Source organism: Indicator indicator, chromosome 1 (assembly GCF_027791375.1).
Source record: "Indicator indicator isolate 239-I01 chromosome 1, UM_Iind_1.1, whole genome shotgun sequence".
In the NCBI taxonomy this organism is placed as follows: domain Eukaryota; kingdom Metazoa; phylum Chordata; class Aves; order Piciformes; family Indicatoridae; genus Indicator; species Indicator indicator.
In genome coordinates, this window is record NC_072010.1 from 59,007,967 (window position 1) to 59,033,311 (window position 25,345).

The 25,345-nt window shown below is 40.5% G+C and overlaps 1 protein-coding gene across 2 annotated transcripts in view; it reads right to left on the reverse strand.

Annotated features, from left to right (window-relative positions):
- Nucleotides 1-25,345, reverse strand: part of NALCN (sodium leak channel, non-selective) — a 217,427-nt gene that overhangs the window by 54,270 nt on the left and 137,812 nt on the right. For both annotated transcript variants that reach the window (XM_054400249.1, XM_054400241.1), the window contains one exon: nucleotides 1,281-1,417. In XM_054400249.1, the coding sequence (XP_054256224.1) occupies nucleotides 1,281-1,417 (137 nt within the window). The remainder of the gene's footprint in view (nucleotides 1-1,280; nucleotides 1,418-25,345) is intronic.

A 25,345-nucleotide genomic window follows, 5' to 3' on the forward strand; every position in this document is an offset into this window, starting at 1 on the left:
GAAGATTTCAAACAACATCTGTTCATGTAACTGCTTTGAATGCCAGTATTAACGTGCTTCAGCAATTCCGTGCCTCACATATGCTGTGTTTAAAACAGAAGCATTTCTATTTACCACAAACATACATTTATCTTGCTGTATTTTAAGTCTAGTGAAGTTGCCCTATTTTCAGTGTAAATTGACTACGTTAAAACTTATTTTTTCTGGAGACATTATTCTACATAGTGCAATAGTTTCAGATTTAAAGATATGATGTGCTAGTGATAGTTTGAAATCTGTTCCAGTAGTTAGCATGACCACGTCTAGAATACTCTGGGGAAAACATATCCAGAAAGAAATATCACAAAAGACTATGACTAGGAGAAGAATGCCCTCAATAACCAAAGAGTGTTTTGATACTAAAAGTGAAAAAACTGTCACTAGTTTGGAAGGTTGTTTTTCCTGAACCTTCTGATGAGCATTATTCCTTTCATTCAGCTTAGATGATACAGAAAGGTCAAACCAGTTGCCTTATCTTCCTTTAGAGTTTAATCATAAGAAACGTAACCTCAGGAGACTCAAAACAATTACAGCTGTCTTTCACACCATCCTCTCTCACGGCAAGAGTTTGTGGGGGATACCGGAATGGGCAGGGCCAGAGGGCCTGTTTGGCCAGCCTGTGCTGTTTCAGTGTACTTATCAGCCTGTACTTGCTAGAATATCACTTGGATTTCTATAAGCTTTTTTTGAGACCACACCAAGGAGCACTGTAACTGATGATCTAGCAGCTAGCTGAGGGTCTGATCATTAAGATGAGTTTTACAGGAAAGTGGTAACTATGCAAATACAAAGAGGGGACAAGGTCATCACAGAATAACTGTTATTGGGTGGCCTGTGTAATTCCCTCTAATGATTTGTTGCCAGTTGGCTGTATCTTTAAAAAAGCTACATAAGAATTGATTAAACTGCCAGTTGTCTGTAAGCTGAGAATCTAAAATTTAAATGGGATTGGAGAAACACCAACACATTTTCCAATTGTATTGTAGTTGTGACAGTTTTTCCAAATCTAGTAGCCTTTATGATTATGTTATAAGGAGTTACAGGATGACTATTTTTAATTTGAAAGTAAAAATGAGGTAAAACCAAAATGTCGCATCATTGTGATGTCAATGTTAATTCAGCTTGATTTCTGACTTTATGAACTATCTGCCTAATTCACAAGCAAAACAGTTACAATACTTAGAGTGCTGCATGGCACCAGACAAGTTTACAGCATATTAGTAAAGGAAATATTTCAATACCTTATTTTTGGAACTGTGAAATCTGAAGGAAGCTTGGAGATTTTCACCATTTGTGGCCTGTTTGGAAATTTTTCAAAGATGCGTAGACGCAATGGAAGCTTTTCCTTTGTGTCTGCATTTGCTTCACTTTGTTTTAGCTGAAAACAAGGAAATTGAAAAAAATTACAGTAAGGGAAATTTTGCACTGTAATATCCCAGCCTTGTTTTTCAGAATCCAAATAATAATGGCAATCATCTAAAGAAACAGAAGATGGCAGCAAAGAACTACAGAGAGTAACTTTGATACTCAGGAATTTTTTGGTCTGCTTAAGCGAGAAGCTGACAAACACCTAAGAATACCATGCCTTTAACTGAAAGCTGCAAAATGAGAGGATTTCTAATCATTTTTATTTTAAAATATGAAGCATATTAGTGTCCTATCCAATATGTTTATTTCTGTTTTCTTCACAGATCCCTAACACTTTATCAAGCAAATAAACATTATCTTTTCTGTATATGCTGACAGCTCTTTGATCTTCAAATTGGACACAGCATTTTCAAAGGGAGCAGTTTTAAAGGAATCCATCTCTCAGAGCATGAAAATAACAGGAAAACTACATTCAGATGAGTGCTGTAAGTAATAAAAAAGGACTCAAAATAATCCATCAGCAATTCTGATACTGAGCTGCAGCAAACCACATAACGGACGTTGTGTATCCACAAACAGTTGTTCCAAGGAAGCTAAGTATAGAAAGGACAGCTGATGGCTAAATCTAATAATGTAAGATAAAAAAGATATGAGATGAAGGCATGATTCCTGAATTCTGACTATCTTATGTAGCAATTCAGTTGCATCATTGCAACAAAATACCAAGTCAATAAGAACCAGTGAAATTATTCTATTTATTGCATATTATTTCGATAAGCATACGTCTAACTGAGATTATTTCAGTCCTCCTCTTCCCATCTGCTTTTGTGCATAGGCATAGAAGCTTATATTTATTAAAACTTATTAAAACAGATTTTCACCTTCAGCACCTGCAGGGAATACTGCTGATAGACATTAGCGACATACTTTAACCAGAGGCAATTGCACAGGAAGTCAAATGGAATTTTAACTCTCCTAGTGAAATGCTCACATCCACAACAAACTATAGAAGAACAACTGCTCTGCTCTGCATTGTCATGCTATCAAGTAGCATCACTAATTCCAGCCATAGGACAGCTTAAACTGAAAATCAATTCATATTCATTTGGATGTAAGTTGTCATGGACTGAAAAGTGTTTGAAAAGCCAGAAACAAAGACTAATGATTAATGGTAAAGCACTGAATTGGAATAGAAAAGGAATATTGCATAAATCTGTATTATGTCCAGTCCTGTTTCACTGCTTCATTAATGATCCTTAGATGAAGAAATGATGATATTAATAAAATTCACTTGATATTAAAATGTGAAGAGTTGCAAATACCATGTTGGACAAGAAGAAGGACAGATTTAGAAACAGAAGCAAGAAATGACAGAGTGAAAAAAAAAAACCCTACAGCAAGAATAAGATCAGAAACTAAACAAGAACCTGTACTTCAATATAGTATCAAAAGGCCAGTTTGGGCACCAATAACAGTACCAGCCAAAGACTATGCTCACAACCAGTCTCTGTTGTTTAGACACTATACAGGTTTGGAAAGTGCTACAGAAGTCCACAGTTCCTGTCTGCTGCTTTGAAGAGAACATACTTGGGTATGCATTCCCTTCTAACTACCATTTTTCCAGTCTCACACTCAGAAGCCAAAATAGTGCAGAAGGGACCCATGAAAAAATATATAACCCAGATGGAGCAAAGGAGGAAAAAGGAGAAAAACTAAAGGGGCCCGATATTTCTATTGTATCTAACATAACTGGTAATAAAGTAAGGGCTGGAGAGACTATGTAAATTCATGTAAGAAAGATTTGAAAACAAATTATTTCAAGAACATAATATAGCATTTCAAATATAGGAATGAGAGGATGAAATTAAGAAAGGGATTTTCCAGGATAAGAATAAAGGTTACTATTCTTACAAGGAAATCTCTGAGTATTCATAGAGGTCTCCAGAGGGAAATTGCTCAACATTTCAAATTCAGTTGAGACCAAACCCTTGAAATGCCATAATACTGCAGAAATCACTCACTCACAAGGAGACAAACTGGGTAATGTAATGGTGCTTTTTTGCAACATCATACTGTTGAAAAGCTTCGGGAAGGGGTAATTGTTAGAGGAAAAAAAACAATTTACATGTCTATTTGCCTTTTAATAAGAAAATTTAATAAGAAATAAATATACAGATTTTGGCATGGACAATGTCTCTCACTGCTGTGAACTCCTGTTCACAGGAGTCAGTGTATACAGAATAGAGAGCAAATGATAGATTGAAATGGCAGTGCAGAACAGATCAGGGAGAGCTTGGAAGCAGGAAACTACACAGCTCCAAAGGTAAGCAAGAGAACAGCAATATCCACTCCCTGTCTAAATAGGAGAACGATTCAAGATAGGCCTTAAAATACCTAACTTCAATGAAGTTCTATACAGTAACTCCAATTGCTCATGCTGTGGTAATGTTACGCATTGGGAAGTGTGAGGCATTGAGCTTCACTGAGTTGTTCTCTCTGCCCTTAGCGTGTAATTGTTGCTCCACATGTCTTATATCCTGTTTTGTATTGCTGCTTAAAACCTCTACATTTCAACTTTCTTTAACACATGATAAATACGTATTTTTAAAGGTACAGGATTGTGCTGAAATATGGGAATGATGGTGCAGTGTTTCAAAACCCAGCTAAGCCCAAAATATAAATATCTGGATATTTTCTTTATTAAATTTTTATTTATTATTGTTATGACTGTTGGCAAGGAAATGTATACTAGCCTGATTTGCTTTGAATGGTCCTTGATATCCAGCCCCAAAGACCCTACTGGGAACAGTTCACTCATCCTGGCTAAATACTCTTGTCATTGCTGGAATGGTAGAAAACATTTACAGCTGTAAAGCCATAGAAGGAATTCATGCCTATTTCCATTGTTTTCATGGTGCCTGAATTTACAGGAGCAGATTTAATGGCATAATACATACACTACAACCATCTCCTCTAAACCTAAATGAGAAGAATTCCTCCAAATACATAAATGGTAAGGAGTGGCAGAGAGGAAATTTTAACGTGGGATTCCAATGGCAGGTTGAGTAATATATATTGAGTAATACAGATGCCCGAAATTCAAACTCTGCCTGATCTTTTAACATAACCGTCTTAGATCAATGCAAAAGACATCCATGAGAAATGCAAACTCATGAAGAACATATTTGAAGAGAGCATAGCTGCAGATTTTTTCTCCCACAAAGGCCTTATGGCCATATCTCCATTTGGTCAGAGCAGGTTCAAGTGAAACCTTCAATCATTAGCACTCCAGGCACTGAGACTCATTTAAGGATCAGAATCAATGATGAGTCCTTAGAGTGGCTTCAAACTACATGTGTGATGAGGTATGTAGTTCAGTATGAGACCAAACCTCCTGTAAAGCAAAACCCTCTGACCTGCACACACTGTAAATGTGGTGGCAGCAGCAGCTGCTTCATTGTAATCATCTCCCATGGTGCAGCCCAGGTGTTACATGGTATGATGTCATCCATACTACTTCATTCAGCTTCAGCAGTAAATTTATTTATGACTTTAAGGCTTCCTTACAAAAAGGTGAGTGCTAAAACCAGCTTTAGCATAAATAAGATCTGGCCCTTAAAATGAAATAAATTTAAGAGGGCGTCCTAAATACACACATGAATGGTGGAGTATGAATGGTGGAGATATAGGCAGGGGCAAGGGTGAATAGAAGAGATGGCAAGTAATAACTAATGAGGAAAAAGGGGAAGGGTTATCTTTCTAATGCAGATGTACCGTGGCTGAGGTCAGACAATTGTGCTGGGATGGTCAGAAAAGCAATCACTGCCCCACTGGAGATAGCAGCCTTCCTGGCAGGAAGCTGGCATCTCCCTCATAACCACAATGGTTCCACCAGGCCAAAAGAGTCACAGTACAAAACTGTTCACAAATCACCCCACCTCTGCCCGCTACTAAAGCTTTTTTGTCCATGTTTTAGCAATGAAAATGTTGACTTTTTTTTTTTTAATCACTGTATTACAGCACTTGAGCCACAGTATACACAGCGTTATGTAGAATCTGAGGAGGAGAGTAAGGCAATAAATAGAGGGTCTCAATTATTTTATCTTAGAAAGTAGTACTACAGCTACCCAGATATTAATCACTGCCTGTGCAGTCAGGGTGAAAATAGTGAGCTCTTCTAAAAGTGCATACTGTAACTTTCTTGATAGCAGTAACTGGAATTGCTGAACAAGCATTAAAGGACTGGAGTGAGACAAGCAGCAGGATATGATTAGGAGAGCCGTGCTTCCACACTGTCTCCCTGTGTTCACCAGAAGAGACATGTGTGGTAGTTTTAGGCTATGCCTTTAAAGAGTTTTCGCAGATCTTGAACAGAGAGTGGTAAAATGTAAACAAATCACCATTGGGTGTAAAAAGGAAAATAATGATAATTCTAAGCAATCCCATTGGAAAGATAATGAAGTTAAACTAGTTGTGCAAAACAATCTATCTCTCTTTTCACTTCTTCAGCTCTGGCTGATCTTCTCCTGGCTTTACCGACCTTGGCTGCACTGCTTTGTTGTGACTGCTATTAACCACCACTTCTCTGCTGTGTCTCTTGTCCCTTCTGTGTACAGGGGGGTAGGGAAGGAGGCAGGGAAGGGCGAAGCTGTTTCAGCTCCGCTGAACTTTGGCCTTGTGCTGTTCCTTGTGCTGTTCATTAATTGTAAATACCTTTAAAGATTGTCAATACTGTATATTTTGTACATACTGACTGCATTCCATTGTAGATTGTAGTTTTGCTTGTAAATACAGCTTCATTTGCTTTCCAACTGAGATGGTCTGGCAAAATTTAATGTTGGGGGAATTTCCAACCCACCACAACATGCCACAGTGCACTTCACATCTCTAGGTGAATGAAGAGCGCTGTCTTGCCTCCCCTGCAGCCTAGATCCTCTTCTGGGGAAGCAGGAAGTGAGAAGTCTCTGCACATGCAGACATCTCGTTATTGACCCAGGCAGGTGCTGACAGCCTGAAATGTGGAGATGCTCTGAGGTCTGATAATGTGAACAAGATCATCTGAAAAGTTCCAAGGGCTAACAAAGGTGTGTATCTCTTAATACCACCAGTTTGAATCTAGAGATAAAAACCATTTTGAAAGTAGTGTTCTTAGCACAGCAAACCTAAGGTTCAAATTTAACACAGTCATTGAGTTTCTAAGACACTTGCTTGTTGGTGAGAACATGAAGAAAGAGAAACAGTTAATCATAGTCAAAGGGATAAGACCTGCTCTTCCTCACTTTTTGGTTTGTTCTCTATTCATTTAATCTTGATCATGGAAGAAAAAAGAGTGAAAGATACAGTTTTCATATTGTCTGTGAAGCAAGTGTATGCAAAATTCACTTTAAATGCTCTGTAAATATTTCAATGAAATTAAATTATTTTGGAAAATTGATTGCAATGTTCGCTTTCATTTTAGCTGACAGTATTCAAAACAGGCTGAGATCAATCATGTTCAAAATTAAAAGCTTTTCTATTGATGTACACCCAGTGTATTGAGGAACTGGCCAGCTGCCCAGAATAATTTCACAGTGGCTGGAAAGTTCAAATCATTTGAGAAAGTTCAGGCAGGTCTCACTACAGGGTAGTTTTAAATTAATGTTGTTTGGTACATTATAGTGAACTGCTATTCATCAACACTTTTCATTGCAAATCTTCTTTAGGGGGTATATTTGAAGAATAAAGTGACTATACTGTATGTGTTACACTCTTAGTAGGGTATGCTATGTACTCCCACACCAAAGAATTTGAACATGAAAATGCCCAGGGATGAAAGACACTACAAACTGATACCAGCACCCATACAACAGTTTTCCAGAACTTCTCACTTATGCAGATTCTCAAGTTTATCATCAACTTTGGATTGTCAAAGACAGTTTTGAATGAAATCCAAGTAATTAGTGTTAAATGACATGAAAATGAAACAACTAAAAATCAGAAAGGCAGATTAAATGAGTCAACCTTTTCCTTTCTGTTATTATTCTGAAATCACATAGACCTGGTAAATTTTGGACATGAATGAACTACATGAAAAGAAGATATGCATATGGATAAGCTTTCACAGCCCACACTCAGCTTTGGCATCAGTTTGTATCAACATTTTTGTATCTGCATTTCATTTAAAGTTCAACACAAATCAGCTGTTCAGTTACTATTATTTACACCTGCAATTCTGTTAACAAAGAGAAAGCTCATGAAAAAAAAGAAGGCATAAAACAATCTGGAAATTAAGGTTTATAAAAATGGATTAATTTTTAATTGCAGTGTTAAAAATCAGTATTGTGACGTGTAGACCTTGCTAGGGTGTCTACAGTGCTATATAAGGACAGCCAAGGCCCTAACCCCTTGCTTAATTAAGGTCAGAAGGCCCCCTTTGCCTTCAAGCAATAATATTTGATTCTTTGTTCCTCTAGGCCTTGGGTGGACCTGAGACATAATTACAATGCTATTTTTCTACAGGCTTTCCAATTTCTTGAGGTATATGAAGGAACTTGAGAACTTTTATGTCCAGGCTGACATTTGGGTTGTACATCGCCTCCTTTGAGAGGGTAAAGAGCTTGTGAATTTGGCTGAAGTTGGAATAGCATCACAGAACTGTGTGACTTAGAATCTAACCTGGTGAGACCTTTCTTTGAAATCAGCTCCTCAGTTACAATATTCCCTGAACTGCACCAAAGGATTGCCTGGGAGTGAGAAGCTGAAGCTTCAGAGGGAACCACCAGTGACTGAGTTAAGCAGGGTACTCAGACAAGGAGTTAACATTTGAGCTTGCTCTCTTGCCCTCTTTTAGTTAACTGTCTAGAGGTACCAGTTGCAAATTTTGCCCATTGGGCTTACATAAATAAATGGGGACACTGCAAACAATAATTTCTCCCATGTAGGGACTGTAAAACATAACCCAAATTGATTTTAACCACATTCTGTGCTGCCTTGGGGAATTTTCAGTGAAATGTACCAAAAAAATATAATTACAGTAGAGACTGCATTGTTGGTAATATAAGGGTAAAATCAACTGAAATGGAGGAACTAAAGGCATGGCCTTAAAACCATCACAGAGGGCCACAAACACGATCCAGGGGCTGGAATACCTCTGCTATGATAGGCTAAGGGAAATGGGATTGTTCAGCCTGGAGAAGATAAGACTCTGGGGGAACCTTATAATTGCCTTCCAATACCTGAAGGGAAGCTACAGGAAGGTTGGAGAGAGTTTACAAGAGTGTCCACCAATAGGACAAGGGGAAATGGATTTAAATTGAAGCGAACAGGTTTTGATTTGATCTTACAAAGAAATTCTTCACTACGAGGATGGCAAGATTCTGGAATGGATTGTCCAGAAAGGTTGTGGATGACCCCACCCCGTAGATGTTCAAGGCCAGGTTGGATGGGGCTGTGAGCAACCTTGTCTAGTTGAGAGGCATCCCTGCCAATGGCGGCGGGTTGGTGGAGGGGGCAGTGTGGGGTGGGGTGGGAATGATCTCTCAGGTCTCTTCCAACCTAAGATGTTCTATGATTCTATGAAACATCAATCTAATGCTAACTATTATTTTAATAGCTTTTTCACATATAAATGCAGCTTTACCATTTTCACACTCACTATTTTTCTCTTGGGATAAAGGTCAGAAATACTTCTTTTTCCATACAAAGGTTAGTGTGTTACAAAAGAGTATCCACTATAATAAAAAATGCATTACATGCATTCATCAGCAGTAACTGCTTGAGACTTCACTTAAACTAGGCATCATTATTTTCTATGAATTGTACATTTGATGAACAATAAGCAACTAAAATATTTTCAAGTGAACAAAAGCAGAGGATGTATGAATTCTGCTCTTGTACAAACCTAATCATTCAATGTTGAAGAGGTGCAACATGTTCATCCTCAAGATTCAGGGTAAAATTCATTACAACCTGAAAGGATGCTTCTGTGCAGAAAGCAAAGGAATACTATTGCAGGACAATTCAGAGACTTTTTGTTTGCTCACCTACTCCAGATCCTGCAAAAAGGAAGATTCCTGCAGGTAGCTTTGTAAGAGGCTCTTACCTACAGGTCACTGAGACATACAACTTTATCTGCCCTTTTAAGTTGACTGAAAAATAGAGCCAATCTGAGAAATTATAGTTGTGGACAGACTTTCAAAGACTCTCAAGACAGGCAGCTCCCATTTACGAGAGACTCAGCAAACTACAAGGAAGTCATCACTTCCAAATACTCAATCTGCAGCGAACCTCTGTCGCCTCCATCTGCCTGCGGAGGGCCAAAGAGATCTTCTTAGTAATAAAGTAGTTCTTGAGAATATGGAGACATACTCTTCACAAAAGGATCTGGTAACAGGACAGCAGGCACAGAGCATCATTGCCTAACAAAAAACCAAACCAAACAAACAAAACAACAACAAAATCCCAACAAACCAAAACCAAACCAAACCAAAACACCAAAACCAAAACAAAACCCAAACCAATCTGTCCTGGTTTAGAGCCAGACAGATCCTCTCTTGCCCCAAGAGGGACAAAAGAATGCCACTCATACAAACAGGTTGAAGAGTGATGGAAAGTTTAAATGGAAAAGCAATTGGTGAAACTACAAAAACCTACAAGCAGGGTGGCAAAGAATCCCAAAGTGTACAGAGTCCCTTTTACAACACTTAAAGACCACCCGCTCTTCCCCTCTCCCCACCTGAGGGTCTACCGAAAGACCCCCAGGGCTCTTTCTTCCCCCTTCCCCCCGCTAGGCTGGTCTCAGGCTGGCCAGGTCTGAGACTGCTCCCCCCCCCCTTGCTTCTCCTCCTGGCATTAGGCCTAGACAGGCCTAAGAGGCCTGAGATACTCCCCCACTGTTGCCTGATAGGAAGCATCTCCTGCGGGACCAGAGAAGGAAGAAAGAGGAAGGGAATGACTTTGCAGATGGATTCATAGGGGGCAGGATTTATGGGTAGCAATACGCTGTTTCCTGTGTCCACCTATTGGGTTGGACACTCAGGACACCGCAGGTGTAACTTATGTGGCAGTGACAGGAGGCACCCAGCCATACAAAACTGCCATACAACCAAACCACCAAACAAAACCAACAAACAAACAAATTTGTCTCTGCTACAAAGAAAATCAGTGGAGTAAGTTACCCAGAGAAGCCATGGAATTTTTAACACTAGAGGATTTCAAGACTTGGCCTGACAGGACTCTGAATAACCTCATTTAATGGCCTGCTTTCAGCAACAGCTTATACAAGATGGTCTCCATAAGTCCCTTCCAACCTAGACTTTTCTGTGATTCTATGATTTCATGATACTGTAAACTACAGATGATCATGCTCAAACTATTGCAGGGCTCACAGATTCAGAGGGAAGGTAATTAATAAAATTTAGATTTGAGTATTTGCAACCCACATGGTAGACCAATTTCTAAAACCAAATACCCTTAACACTGAGAAAACATAACTAGAAGTTGAGAAAAAATCCATAGCTGTAGTTGAGGCCAGAATTCAGTATATTTTGTTGAACAGGAGAGACTTTGTCTTTGCACAAATTAGCTGCTCCTTGTCGTTTTGTGGTTTGTTTGTTCCTTTTGAACCAGAGGCAGTACATTTAATTTGAAACAAGTGGCCTCAGTTTTAGATTAATTGCAGTTTTACAGTGTTTCTCCAGTACAGAACTTTACACAGAAAGGTAATTTAACCAAAGGACATGCAGAGGCAAACCGATACAAGCGGTAACTGCAAGGACACAGAGACAGATCCAGAATATTTCAGAAACCTTCTTGGCTGCATTAGATTACAAAAAGCCATCTTGATGTTACTGGCTGCTCTTTCTCCCACACAAGTTTGTTGATGAAATTTTAGCCAAGGGCTGGGATTCCTATGTTCTGTTACTCCCTTTCACAAGAGATGAGGATGGTTCTCTTTGTGTTCTTGTGGTGATGGGTTGCTTCTTTAAATGGGCAAGAGTTCACCCTTAATTTGGAAATAGTGCTCACACTCACTGAATAATATGCATGAAAACTGTGCAGGCTTCCTCATCTTCTGTCATGTTTTAAAAAGAGTGCCTGATCCATTCTTGAGGAATTGTATAGAGAAGTTTTCTGAATTGTAAGTAAATAATAAGTGATTTACACTCAGGTACCTAAAAATATATGTTAAAATATAATGCATTTATTCTCCTAAGCAGCTAGCTTTTTCTAATGGCTGAACAAGGAATTAAATTTCATGCAAAGGCCAGGCCTCTACTTTTTATAAGATTACAAAGGTTATGTAAAAAGCGTACACAAGTGCATAGATCCACAGGCTCCCATGGGCCTAAGACACATATTAGAAAAGCCAGTGCAGACCTGTGACACACAGGAGGACCCAAAGGCAAGCACAGCATGGATTTTCAAGGATCTGTTTACCATCAAAATACTAAGTATGCTACACAACCCTTCACAAGAGCTACAGGTCTGTCCCTTAATTTAATGTGTTTTCTTGAAAAAAAAAATACCATATTGCATATACTGGGAATTGGCAACTTCTGAGTTATTATTTAGGTGTTCATTTCACCATTTAGCATCAAATATATAGGCCAGAATTTGTGATCCATTAATACTATTTTTCAAAAAGGTGATAAGAGGATAAAACAAATGTGAAAGCTACACCCTTCAGGAGACTTTCAAAGCTTTCTTAGGTATTACAAAAAGAGTCAGGTACAAGCAGTTTTCCAGATGACTATGTTTTCCAGACTTGAAAGGACAGCTTGTTTTCTAGAAACGGAACTATTCTCTGTAAAGTTTACTACTTTTGAAGTAACACTACTTTAAATGCTCTGCATACAGCCTGGGACTGAAAGATCAATTTTACTTTTATGAACTTTCTCCCGTCTTCCCTCTATGACGAAAAGAAGGATTTAATGCATTTTAGGTAGTACTCAAAATTCAGTTTGGAACCATTATTGCACTTTTCATTTGTTAGTAAAACGTGTTCAACTCTCATCTTTTCTGCTACTTGTTAAAAATCCATTTACATGGGATCAGATACAATGAAAAGGTAATTTTTCATTTTTATTCTGTTTTGTAGTTATTTCTCATTTGGAATTACCTGAAGTACTGTCCTTAGAGTAAAAATACTCTAGAGGCAAGTAAACCTAACCAGGCTTTAAAAAGTTCATATACTCACATTTACATACATAAAAAAAATTGTATGCCGAGTGTACTTAAATTAGATATACCAATTATAACACCTTGTTCACACAATATGCTATTGAAAAATCCCTGTGCTGAAACTCCCACTTTAATACTGAAACCTCAGCACAAAAAATTTGGAGGTGATGCTACTACTGAAATTGTCCCTGGCATCTTCCTTGTCTGCTGAATCCCTGGAGGTGCTAGCTGAAAGGCACAGAGCTCCAGCAATGCATTCCAACCAAACTTTTTCAGCATCCTAGAATGGAGTGCAGCAAGAAAGTCAGGACCAGACGAGAATTCTGCTTTGTAGCTCTTCACTATGCAGTCTTAATGGGCATCATCAAGATGATAAAAAAGAAAACAAGAATAAATTCTTTAAAAAGGAAAAAAAAATCTAGATGGTTCTTAATGTCTCTGTTGAAACCTTTGGTTTTTCACAGCTCTTCTCCTGGCTTACATGGTGGCTCTATACATAGAAAACCACTTAGATTCAACAGGTAGAAAGTATTCAAGTGCTATCTTTTCCATCTCCTCCTCTACTCATAGATAAAATGTCTCTTCTGATATATCACTTGATACAGCTTATGGTGCCAAAAAATTAAATTATCAGTGTTTGACCTGCCAATTTTCCTGGTCTCCTTTAACAGCAGTAGTGACCTATGTGCTTTGGGTCTACTTATTAAGAACTGAAGGGGGGAACTGGGTCATAAACTATGAGTACAGTTTTGTTTCTCATCGAATAAAGGAGTTATTAATATGTCCGCCAAAATGATGTTTGTATTGCCAGGACAGCAAGACCTCCTTAGTATTAAGACGTGTAACATGAAAACTGTCTTTTGAATGAATAATGACTGAATCTGAATGGCCTGGACTTCCCCTAGGAACAGCCTCCTTTCAAACACTAAGCTGCCTCACTAGAAAAGAGATCAGAGGAACACAAATGAAGACAAAAGGAAAGGAAAAAGACAAATCCCTGAAAAACTGTACTAGTAAAGTATCACTAAGCTAGCTGCATGCAGGGAGACAGGAGTTCTGATTATTTCTGACTACCTTCCTAGTATTTTTTCTGTTACGGACTAGCTGTTTTGAATGCTTGTTGAAAAACTTAGAAGAAAATCTCTTAGGCTTTGTAATTGATATCAAACACGATTTTTTTCAAAGATGTGTTAGTTAAAATGATGAATTTGCTTGCAAATGCAGATCACTTCAAATAGATTTATCCAGTGAACAGAAACTTTCGCCAGATTGTAAAGCTGCATGTAGAGGTGCATGAATGTGAAGGGGATTATTAAGTAATTACCCTTACAGTAATAAACGATATGGCAAATGGGTATTTATAAAAATATTAGTAACCCTTTATTAACGAAAATTGCCAAAACTTGTTAAATAGGATCATTGTATGGTTGGGGGAATGTACAGTCTCTGGGCAAGATACAATTATATGCAAATTAGGAAGTAATAACTTGAAAAGAGAAGGTCCCCGAGGGCAGATAGCGCTCAATTACAGCAGGGGGAGGCTCGATAAGAACTTTAAACCCAAAGGGCAATGAATTGATTACTCATAGTTGGTTTACCCACATGGGGGATGCTGCTGCTGCTGTTATGTTAGCTTTGGGGCACTCTCGTATGGTGCTGGCACAGCAGATTGCTGGCAAGAAGGGTTTGCTGCGTGGTCCCAGGCTGATCCAGCTTCAGCGAATGGCAGGCAGTTAACAACGCTTCTCGCGATGGGCACTTGCTTGGTTCCTGGGTAAACTGAGGCACGGAACGATTCTAGTGGCAAGGGGAAGCAGGCTAGGCAGATCCGGCTTCTAGGCTTGTGGCTTCTCCAGCTTGCTGTGTATGGATGTGTGGCTTTATCCCAGACTCTGGACCAGGCACTTGAGGCAGGGCAAGGCAACTTGAGGCAGCTGCTACAGGACGGGTCCAAGTAGGTTCAAGAGCAAAGCAAGGCTTAAGCAAGGCTTAAAGTAAGGCTTGAGCAAGGTTTGAGCAAGGCAAAGGCGACTACCTAGTCAACCTATATATATAGCTGGCCAGTGATAGATTGATCCAATGGGACACTGAAACTAACGTGTAGCTGCCCAATGGAAAGTGTTCTGCCAGGCTATAACCATAAAAGGCAGAAACAAAGGCCTTGTATCTGGGGGAGCAGTGGTCAGTGTACGTGCTCTCATCCCAGATAAACAGCTTGTTTACCAGACAGGCAGGGGTCCTGTCCCCTTTGTCCTTTTTCCTGCATTGCCCTGTCTTTCTGCAGGAAGGAGGGGAGAGAAAGGGACCTTGTCTAGACATCTTAAAGCCTGTCTTGGGTTTGTACTGGGCCATGTCATGGCCCTACCATGACAACAGTGGAAATAATAAGAGGCATGGAAGAAGAGAGCACTGAGGAAGCATTCGACTGGAACTTCATGAGTTGGGGGGCATCAAATCAGGTAAGTGGTAGATTCATAAATAGAAAAAGCAGTAAGTTTTTACAGTGCATTGTTAAATTTATCTTTGCTACTGCAAGCAGTAAATGTTAGAATATACACATTCCTGAAAACAGATTTAACAAACACACTCAAGAAAAAAAATCCATCAAGGGCTACTAGACAAAGCTACACCATGTTGGACACTAGGAGCTCCCAAATCCCTGGAGACTGACCATCGCTCAAATACAAAACATCACAGGTGAATTAAATATCACTATGTCTGTTCCCTTTTCTTATGCTGGTCCCTAAATATCTTTTACTAGCTGTCATCACTAGGCATTGAACCAGTACGATCTTTGCTTTGCTTTTCTGTTCCGAGCCTGTGGATTCTTCCTTAGTAAGTTTCATAATGAATGTTTAAGCACAATATTGGATTTTTTTTTCTTTTTACCAGAAACATAGATAATACATCAATCACTAGTCTCAAAAAACTGCCAAGTAAGTGATTGCCAGTGCCTTGGTTCTACTTTTGAGTGACATCAATACCAACACAACCAAAGCCAGATGGGAGATATGGGTTACCAGAAACTGAGGTTTCTGGGGGAAAGGGCTCCTGAAGGCTTTCCTCTGATGTCAGTAGCCATTACCTTTAACTCCAGCCAATATCATACTTAAAGAGCAGCAATTTTAGAGTAGAGATACAAAATTACTTACGTTTGAATGCAGTATAGCTGGATCACCAATGTACAAGTCTCTGGTAGGACTTGCCCTCTCCTTTAGGAGAGTCCTCTGCCATTACAAACAAGATACGCAGATGATCCACAACATTTCATTACTGACAAAGGATAAAATAATCTTGTGGAATTAAGAGATGCCCAGTGGAGAACAAAAAAAAGTACCAAACACAGAAGAGCTGACTATTGGCACTGTTGGAGCTGTTAAGAATTTAAGGAAATTTTTTTTAAAGAACAGTATTCTTATAAGGCATGCACACACACTATCAAGGTCTGGGAATATATGCAGCACTTATGTAAAATTGGCCAGATTTTAAAAGGGATCTGTTGTCATTCTGCAACCTGTAAAAATCAGGGCACTTTAAAAACTCTATACTTGACAAGTTTATTGTGTGTGGGTGTGTGTGTACACCTGCATTTGCACAGGCATATCAAACACAGGTATCTGCTGGACTTGAAAGGGAGGAAAACTTCTATGATTCTGAAACAGTTTGCACATATGTATGTGTTTGAATTGATTCAAAGTCACCAAGGCTGCTGGTATTAAAGAGCAAAAATATATATTATGCTCTTATGGGTTTATGGATGGAAAGCAGATGTAATACACATATTTAGGATATGATAATTAGATGCCTAAAACAAAAAAAATGCATCTGTAAGTACAGTCAGGAGGTCTTCACATCCTTTACTCTTTTCAAATAACACAAAAACAACTGCAGAAAGAAGAGTTCATCCTGACATTTTGATCAGTGCTTCTTTGCCCCAAATTTAATTGCTTGTACTACTGCCTAGAGGGTATCACATCCTCCCAGAACTCACAAGTTATTTTTAGTGCAGAATGGAATGCAGCATATCGCAAGGTTTTTAACTACCTCAAGGCACTGTCTGTATAACCAAAAAAATATCTGATTTAGAGTCTTTTTGGTATGTTTTGAAAGAGAAATATTAAGATAATTTACTTCCCCCTGCCCCCTTTTCTTTAAAACCTATGAAATATTTTAAACATGACTAAAATACACATTTCTTTTCAGAGGGATGTGGTAAGTGCATATGAAAAATAGCCTCTTCATTCTTTGCTAGGAGCTGAATTACACGTTTTCTACAAGCTCCTTGCATGAGTCTGTGCTCCACCATCCTGGTTTTTAATCTGACATCTGAAATCTTCTGACCTATAACTAGAGAGGTAATTGCTATTGGCTTGAATGTTTAATAGCTGCACTTCTATAGACTATCTATTCTATGCATAGAAGTATATTAAGAACTTAATGTAACTCTGAATTTTGAATAACTTCTCCAGTAGAAATTGCACCCTAATGCTAAATTAATTTATGTCAACTTTAAGCAACTAAACAAGGCATCTAGCATAGTAAAACAGCTATTCTGGACTCCAGCAACAGGAAAGAATGAAATGGAGAAAAAGAGATCTGCAGAAGACAATTTAGAATACCCAAGTGTGGTGGGTTAACAAAAATCCCTCCCACACTGACAATAACCAGGTAACTCAGTTTGGAAGCGAATGAGGCTGTAATCACAGGCAAAACTACAATCTATAATGAAATGCAATGACTATGAACAAATATACATTATTCACAACATTTACAAATATGTACAATTAACAGAAAAACACAACAAAGACCTCTGGCCCCAGAGGGGCCCTGCCTCTTCCCCTGCCTTCCCCAGACCCCTCTGGCAGAAGGAAGAAAGCCAAGAAGCAGAGAGGTTGTTAAACTTAGTTTTTCAAGGTCAGTATACACACAAGGGTGTGTGTTATCTTCAAAAAGCAAAAGGCCAGAAGAGAAACACAGACTGCCCAGCAGAGAAACACCAGACAGACTAACAGAGAGACTGCCTGTATTTTGTTTTTAGTACCAACTCTTAAACATTTCTCTCTCTCCAAAGGAAGTGTTTAGGATAATCATTATTTCTCTTTCTTACACCCAATTGTAATTTATTTACATTCTTTCACCTTTCTGCTTGAACTTTGTAAAGAAAAAGCAGCACATTCCTCTCTCTTGCTCAGAGAACTGATGGAACTATACTGCTGAGGTCACAAGTCAGAGTCGAGCCTTAAAGTTAGCTCCTGAAAGGTTTGTGTTAGTGAATTTTAGCCAAATCAGAGCTTTAACATTTAAATGAATAGCTGTAAGCTATTATAATCTAAAAGTTGGTATGACATTTAATGATGGCTTTGTTATTAATATAAGCTTTTACAGGACTGACTCAATCTTTACTAGTAGATATAGCACTGTGTTTTTGTAAGGATTACTCTACCAGTATTAGTTTAAAACAGAAATGAGTTTGTTTCTATAAAAAACCCTAAACAACCTTGAGAAATTTCTAGAATACCTTGCCAAGTCATACAATCAATACTATTTTAATATGCTGAGTTAGTGGCACTGCCCAACTAGTGGCAGCATAAACTCGTTAAGACCTATGTTTTGTCTACTGCTTTCAAAGGATCAGTTCACATAAATGGAAGTTACAGAAGATGGCTCTATGAGAGCAAAGTACAATTTTCTCATATTATGCATCTTTTTCTCTATGACACAATCATCACAGTCTATGAACTTATGTAAAGAAAAAGGAGAAAGCATGAGGACCCCTTTTCTCTCTTATCTCAAGAGCAAGAGCACTCACCACCCTTTAAAAAGTCTTAGGGGCATTGGAGTGATGCTCAGAGATGTCAGCAGAGCCTAGAACACCATATTGTGCCAAAAGCTTTATCAACACACTGTAAACAGACCTCTTCTGTCCTCATGAGATTAGAATTTGAATTCCCTGAGACAAAAATACTGGACTGGAAGAATTACAGTTGACCATATTTGCTAAATATAGAAATGAAAGCTAGAAAGTCATCTTGACCTTGCTTTATGCTTTAGGGTGTAGTAAGAGGCCTTGGGTTTGTGTGGCAAGGTTTTTGGTAATAGCAAGGTTTTGGTCAGGGTGGCTTCTGTGAGAAGATGCTATGAGTTTCTGACAGAGCAAAAGCCAGCTAGCTCCTAGGTGGACCCACTGCTGGCCAAGGCTGAGCACAACAGAGATCCAGCCAGGATCAACCCACTACAGCCCTCAACAGAAATAAGAGCTGGTTCATAGTGATCTACCTAAATTAAAAAACAAAGCCAAGTCTCACTGTTTCCCCATCAGATTTCACAAGGATACAAGTCTTTTTGAAGTTCAAGTATGGAAAGGGGTAGTGGAAAAGGAATGGAAGAAGTGTCTGAAAATGTTGAATATGGCCTACAGGTCACTCTAATTTGAAACCATGCAAGGGGCCCCTTTTGTTCTGTTGGGCAGGACATAGTGAGGACAGTCCTGGAAAATGGCAGTGGTAATGATGATGTAAGGTTGTCCTAGGATTGTACTTGATGTAAAATGTCAGTGACCAAATAGTTTGCAATACAGTCCAGAAATCTTTGCTACTACTTGATCCTTATGTGACAGTTTTATTGAAACACTGTGCCAATAGTAATGCATCATTGATGCACTGTGATGGCACACGCCATTTATTGCCATGGCTGTGTAACATCCTTCTAGATTTTACACTTCCTCTGGTGGGTAGAAATCTTTGTTTTGAAGTATATTCATTTCAGCTGCCCACAGGGGACCTTAAACTAACAGATTTGATTTCTACACAAAGTGATACTGAGTGGAGATGACGATCATTATGTAGTTTGTACTGCAGTTTGCCTTAGCTTTATATAACATCATTCTGTTGAAGCTAATACTGAAGACCCTGCCAATCTCACCGGTACCAGTAAGTTTGCCACAGTATTTTGCAGTGATAGACATAACTGTTTTTCAGCTAGTGGGGTTCTTAACAGAAAACTTCATAGCATGTGTGTGCATGTGTGTGTGTGTGTGTGTGTGTGCGCGCACATATGTATGTATAGCACAGAGGAGGTCTGAGAGAACAGTATTACGCAAAGTAAGAATATATGTTATTAATTGTCAAGGTAACGTTAACAAGAAAAAGATAATGTAGTCGTTATAAAGTTGAAAATAGAAAATAAGAGTCATCTCATTGTGAATGACCTTTTAACTTTCTCCTGCCCCTACTTATGCTCAGCCCAAATTGCCACATTACTGTGAGCTTAGGGAGAGTTGGTGAAATCCCCAGACATATGCATAAGAATGCGCATTCTCAGTTAACCTTGAGTTAAAAAAGTATCTGTTGAAACTCTTACCTTGTCTTGCAAATTACAACATTCAACAAGTTTCCACAAGCAGCATTTTACATTTTTGAAAATAATACTCAAATGTCAAGTCAGTTTTTGAAGACAGACACATTTTGAAAGAGAAAATGTAATGTCAAATATAAATGAAGGTCACATTATGACACTCATGGAGAAAACCTAGTAATAATTTGTCACAATTCTTCCTATGCAAGCTACAGCTTTAGTAAATGAACTGGGAAAGCTTGATCTCCTTGAACTGAACAAGAAAATATTTTTCATTTCATCATTTAAAATAGAAACATATCCTAAGAATTTTGAAAAAGATTCACTCATTTTTTGAATTAGAGGAATAAAAAGAAGAGAATGGAATAGGATGAAGGGTAGTCCAGAACCATAGAACTGAGATACAGTTCTACAGTGTGGAGAAACGCATTTTATATATCCCATGAAAATTTGGTGTTGCTTGATTCTAGGGTGCCTTTAATCTAAGCCTGTGATATCCTATCTAGGATACAGTACATGGATAAGACCTGACATTGGACGGCAGTTTTAGAGAAGCTTTTGGAAGATCTGTTGATATCACAAGACAGTAAAAATGACTGCCAGCATTAACAGTTTTGGTTCCTAAAATTACTTGCAGCTAATGCAGGCAGTTTGTTTTCTCTCAGCTCATCTCAAGCTTTTAATGAATTCAGAGGAAGCTGGAATGTATCAGGAACTTATATAATGAAATAAAATGAAAGCATTACATTTTCCTCTTCTCTTATCCATATGACTATCTAGACACAAAGGCATATACTTAACATAAGGAAGATTCTGAAACAATAGGCTACTGAATAAAGATTACCTTGTTCAATACAAATTGGGTTTTTTTTATAATATTGGCAAAAGTGTCAATTGCTTACAGCTTCGCTATTTAAGATGTTCTGATTTCAGAATAATTCAGGCTTTTGCACTTCACATGTCGAATCACAGATGGTTTGGGACACAGGTAGCTGTGTAACTGTGCTTTATTCTGAAACCTGAATTGTTTATGGTTTGGTTTTCATAACTGGGAGAAAGGGAGGATGTAGGACTCTTCCAATACATTCTTCTTTTTCCTAGCATAGTGCTTTGGCTTGCTTCCCAAAGACTTACTTCCCTCCCAACAGGAAAGTACTTTGTTTTTAATAGGTCATGTATGATGGTGTGGCAAGCAGTTCACAGGCCACTGGCTAGGTGCCAGGTGAACACAGAATCACAGAATATTAGGGGCTGGAAGGGACATCAAGAGATCATCTAGTCCACCCCCCGCTACCAAAGCAGGATCACCTATACCAGGCCACACAGGAAGTCATCCAGGCATTGAATATCTCCAGAGAGGGAGACTCCACAAACCCCCTGGGCAGTCTATTCCAGTGTTCTGTCACCCTCACAGTGAAATAATTCTTCTTCCTGTTTCCATGGAACGTCATATACGTCAACTTCCACCCATTGCCCCTTGTCCTGTCATTGGGCATCGCTGAGAAGAGCCTGGCTACATCCTCTTGGCACTCACCCTTTACATATTTATAAACATTAATGAGGTCACCCCTTAGTCTCCTCCTCTCCAAGCTGAAGAGCCACAGCTGCCTCAGTCTCTCCACATGAGGAAGATGTTCCATTCCATTAATGATTTTCATGGCTCTGCTCTGGACTCTTCCAAGCAGTTCCCTGTCTTTCTTGAACTGAGGGCCCAGAACTGGAAACAATATTATAGATGTGGCCTCAGCAGGGCAGAGTAGGGAGGGAGGAAAACCTCTCTTGATCTACTGAACACACCCCTTCCAATACAACCCAGAATGGCATTGGCCTTCTTGGCCACAAGAGCACATTGCTGGCTCATGGTCAACCTTTAATCCACCAGGTTGGAAGGTTGGACCCCCAGGTCCTTTTCACTGCTCTCCAGCAGCTCAGTCCCCAACCTATACTGGTACCTGGGGTTGTTTTTTCCCAGGTGCAAGACTCTACACTTGCCCTTGTTGAACTTCCTTAAATTTCTCCCTGTCCAGCTCTCCAGCCTCTCCAAGTCCCACTGAATGGCAGCACAACCCTCTGGTGTGTCAGCCACCCCTCCCAGTTTGGTGTCATCAGCAAACTTGCTGACAGTGCTCATCCAGGTCATCAATGAACACATTGAATAGTACTGGTCCCAGAACTGACCCCTGAAGAACTCCACTAGTTACAGGCCTCCAACTAGACTCTGTCCCATTGACCACAGCTCTCTGACTTCTTTCCTTCAACCAGTTCTCAATCCACCTCACTACCTGATCATCCAGACCACACTGCCTCAGCTTAGCTGCAAGGATGCTGTGGCAGACAGTGTCAGATGCCTTACTGAAATCAAGATAAACCACATCCACTGCTCTACCATCATCTATCCACCAGGTTATGTCCTCATAAAAGGCTATCAGGGTTGGTCAGACATGACTTCCCCTTTGTAAAACCATGCTGACTGCTCCTAATGACCGTCTTGTCCTTGATATGCCTAAGGACGGTGCCAAGGATAAGTTGCTCCATCACCTTTCCAGGGATGGAGGTGAGGCTGACCGGTCTGTAGTTACCTGGGTCCTCCTTCTTACCCTTTTTGAAGACTGGAGTGATATTTGCTCTCCTCCAGTCCCCAGGCACCTCTCCTGTATGCCATGACTTACCAAAGATGGTGGAGAGTGGTCTGGCAATGACCTCTGCCAGCTCCCTCAGCACCCTTGCATGCATCCCATCAGGACCTATGGATTTATGGATGTCCAGATGACTTAACTGTTCTCTAACCCAGTCCTCATCAACCAAGGAAAATTTCTCATTTGTCCTGCCTTTCTCTGGGGCCTCGGGGGCCACGGGCTCCTGAGGACAGCCTCCAGCAGTATAGACAGAAACAAGGCATTTAGCAACTCTGCCTTCTCTGTGTCCTCTGCCACCAAGGCACCCACCTCATTCAGCAGTGGGCCTACACTGCCTCCGGTGTTAGATTTTCTTGCAATGTATTTGAAGAAGCCCTTTCTGTTGTCCTTGACCTCCCTCACAAGGCTGAATTCCAAGGAGGCCTTAGCCTTCTTAGTAGCCTCCCTACATACTCTGAAAACTTTCTTATATTCCTCCCAAGTGGCCAGACCTTCTTTCCATGATCTGTGGACTCTCTTCCACCTGAGTTTGCTTAGCAGTTCCCTACTTAACCAGGCAGGTCTCCTGGCTCCCTTTCTTGATTTCCTGCTCTTTGGGATGCTCTAATCTTGAGCTTAGATGAAGAGGTCCTTGAATGTTAACCAACTGTCTTGGGCCCCTTTGCCTTCTAGTACCCTGTCCCATGAAATTTCCCTTAGCAATTGCCTGAAAAGACCAAAGTTGGCCCTGCTGAAACCCTGTAGTCCTGCTAGATACTTTCTTCCTACCACACAAGATCCTGAACTCAACCATGTCATGGTCACTGCAGCCAAGGCTGCCCTCAACTTTCACTGCCTCAACCAGTCCCTCCTTGCTGGTGAGTATCAGGTCCAGTAATGCTCCTCTCCTAGTTGGTTCCTCCACCATTTGCATCAAGAAGTTATCATCAATGCACTGGAGGAACCTCCTGGACTGTGGCTGGCTGGCTGAGTAGACCTTCCAGCAAATATCTGAGTAGTTAAAGTCCCCCATGACAACCATAGCCTGTGATTGTGAGGCTGCTGTCAGCTGTCTATAGAAGGCCTCATTCACTTCTTCATCCTGATCAGGTGGTCTGTAATAAACACCCACAACAGTGCCACCCATGCAAGCCTGCCCCTTAATACGCACCCACAAACTCTCAACTCGCCCCACATCCACCTCTGGGCTGAGCTCAACACATTCTAGTTGCTCTTTCACATAGAGAGCAACACCACCACCTTGCTTATCTCATCTATCTTTCCTAAGAAGGACATAGCCATCCATGACCACATTCCAGTCATGTGAGCTGTCCCACCACATCTCTGTAATTGCCACCAGATCATAACCCCTTGACCACACATGGATTTCTGTTTATTCCCCATGCTGTGTGTGTTGGTGTACAGACAGATCAGGGAGCGAACTGAGCACATCGATTCCACCCTGGGGTGGTGGGAGGCCTTCTGATCCTCAATAATACCAGGACACTGCCCCACTGGTGCAAGCCCAGCAACAACCCCATCCCCTTTCAACTCTACTTTATAGAATCACAGAACCAGGCAGGGTTGGAAAGGACCACAAGGATCATCCAGTTCCAACCCCCCTGCCATGGGCAGGGTCACCTCACACTACATCAGGCTGGCCAGAGCCTCATCCAGCCTGGCCTTAAACACCTCCAGGGATGGGGCCCCAGCCACCTCCCTGGACAACCCATTCCAGGCTCTCACCGCTCTCATGGGGAAGAACTTCTTCCTCACATCCAGCCTGAATCTCCCCATTTCCAGCTTTATTCCATTCCCCCTAGTCCTATCACTACCTGATAGCCTAAAAAGTCCCTCCCCAGCTTTCCTGTAGGCCCCCTTCAGATACTGGAAGGCCACAAGAAGGTCACTTCAGAGCCTTCTCCTCTCCTGACTGAACAGCCCCAACTCTTTCAGTCTGTCCTCATAGGAGAGGTGCTCCAGCCCTCTGCTCATCCTGGTGGCCCTTCTCTGGACACCTTTCAGCATGTCCATATCCCACTTGTAACAGGGGCTCCAGAACTGGATTCAGTACTCCAGGTGGGGTCTCACCAGAGCTGAGTAGAGGAGGAGAATCACCTCCTTCGACCTGCTGGCCACACTTCTCTTGATGCAGCCCAGGATCTGGTTGGCTTTCTGGGCCGCAAGTGCACACTGACAGCTCATGTTGAGCTTCTCGTCCACCAGCACCCCCAAATCCCTTGCCTCAGGGCTGCTCTCCAGACAGACACTGCCCAGCCTATATTTATTTTTGGGATTGCCTCAACCCAGATGCAGGACCTTGCATTTGGTCTTAAAGCTCTGTGAATAAGCCCTGCTAGTTCTTGCTCTAGAATTCTTTTTTCCCCGCGAGATAAGCCTCTCCCACGTACTACCATCCACCCTGGTGTCCTACAAAATCTGTCATTATCAAAGAGCCCAAAACCCTGCCTGTAGCACCAGTCTCTGAGTCAAGTATTTACAGACTGGATTCTTCTACTCCTCTCCATACCGTGGCTGTGTACTGGAAGTAGAGAAGAGAAAATCACTTGAGCCCCAGACTTTCACCAACCATCTCAAGGCCTTAAAGTCTCTCTTCATCCCCCTCAGACTATGGGATGCACCTTCCTCCCCACCTGTCTGGAAGATCAGCAATAGGTAAAAGTTGTATGACTGCACGATGTTGGGGAACTCTTTAATGATATCCCTGATTTGGGCACCAGGAAGACTGCAGACTTCCCATTCTACGAGAAACCAGGGTTGCACATGGGGAAAAAAGCCATGTAAAATTT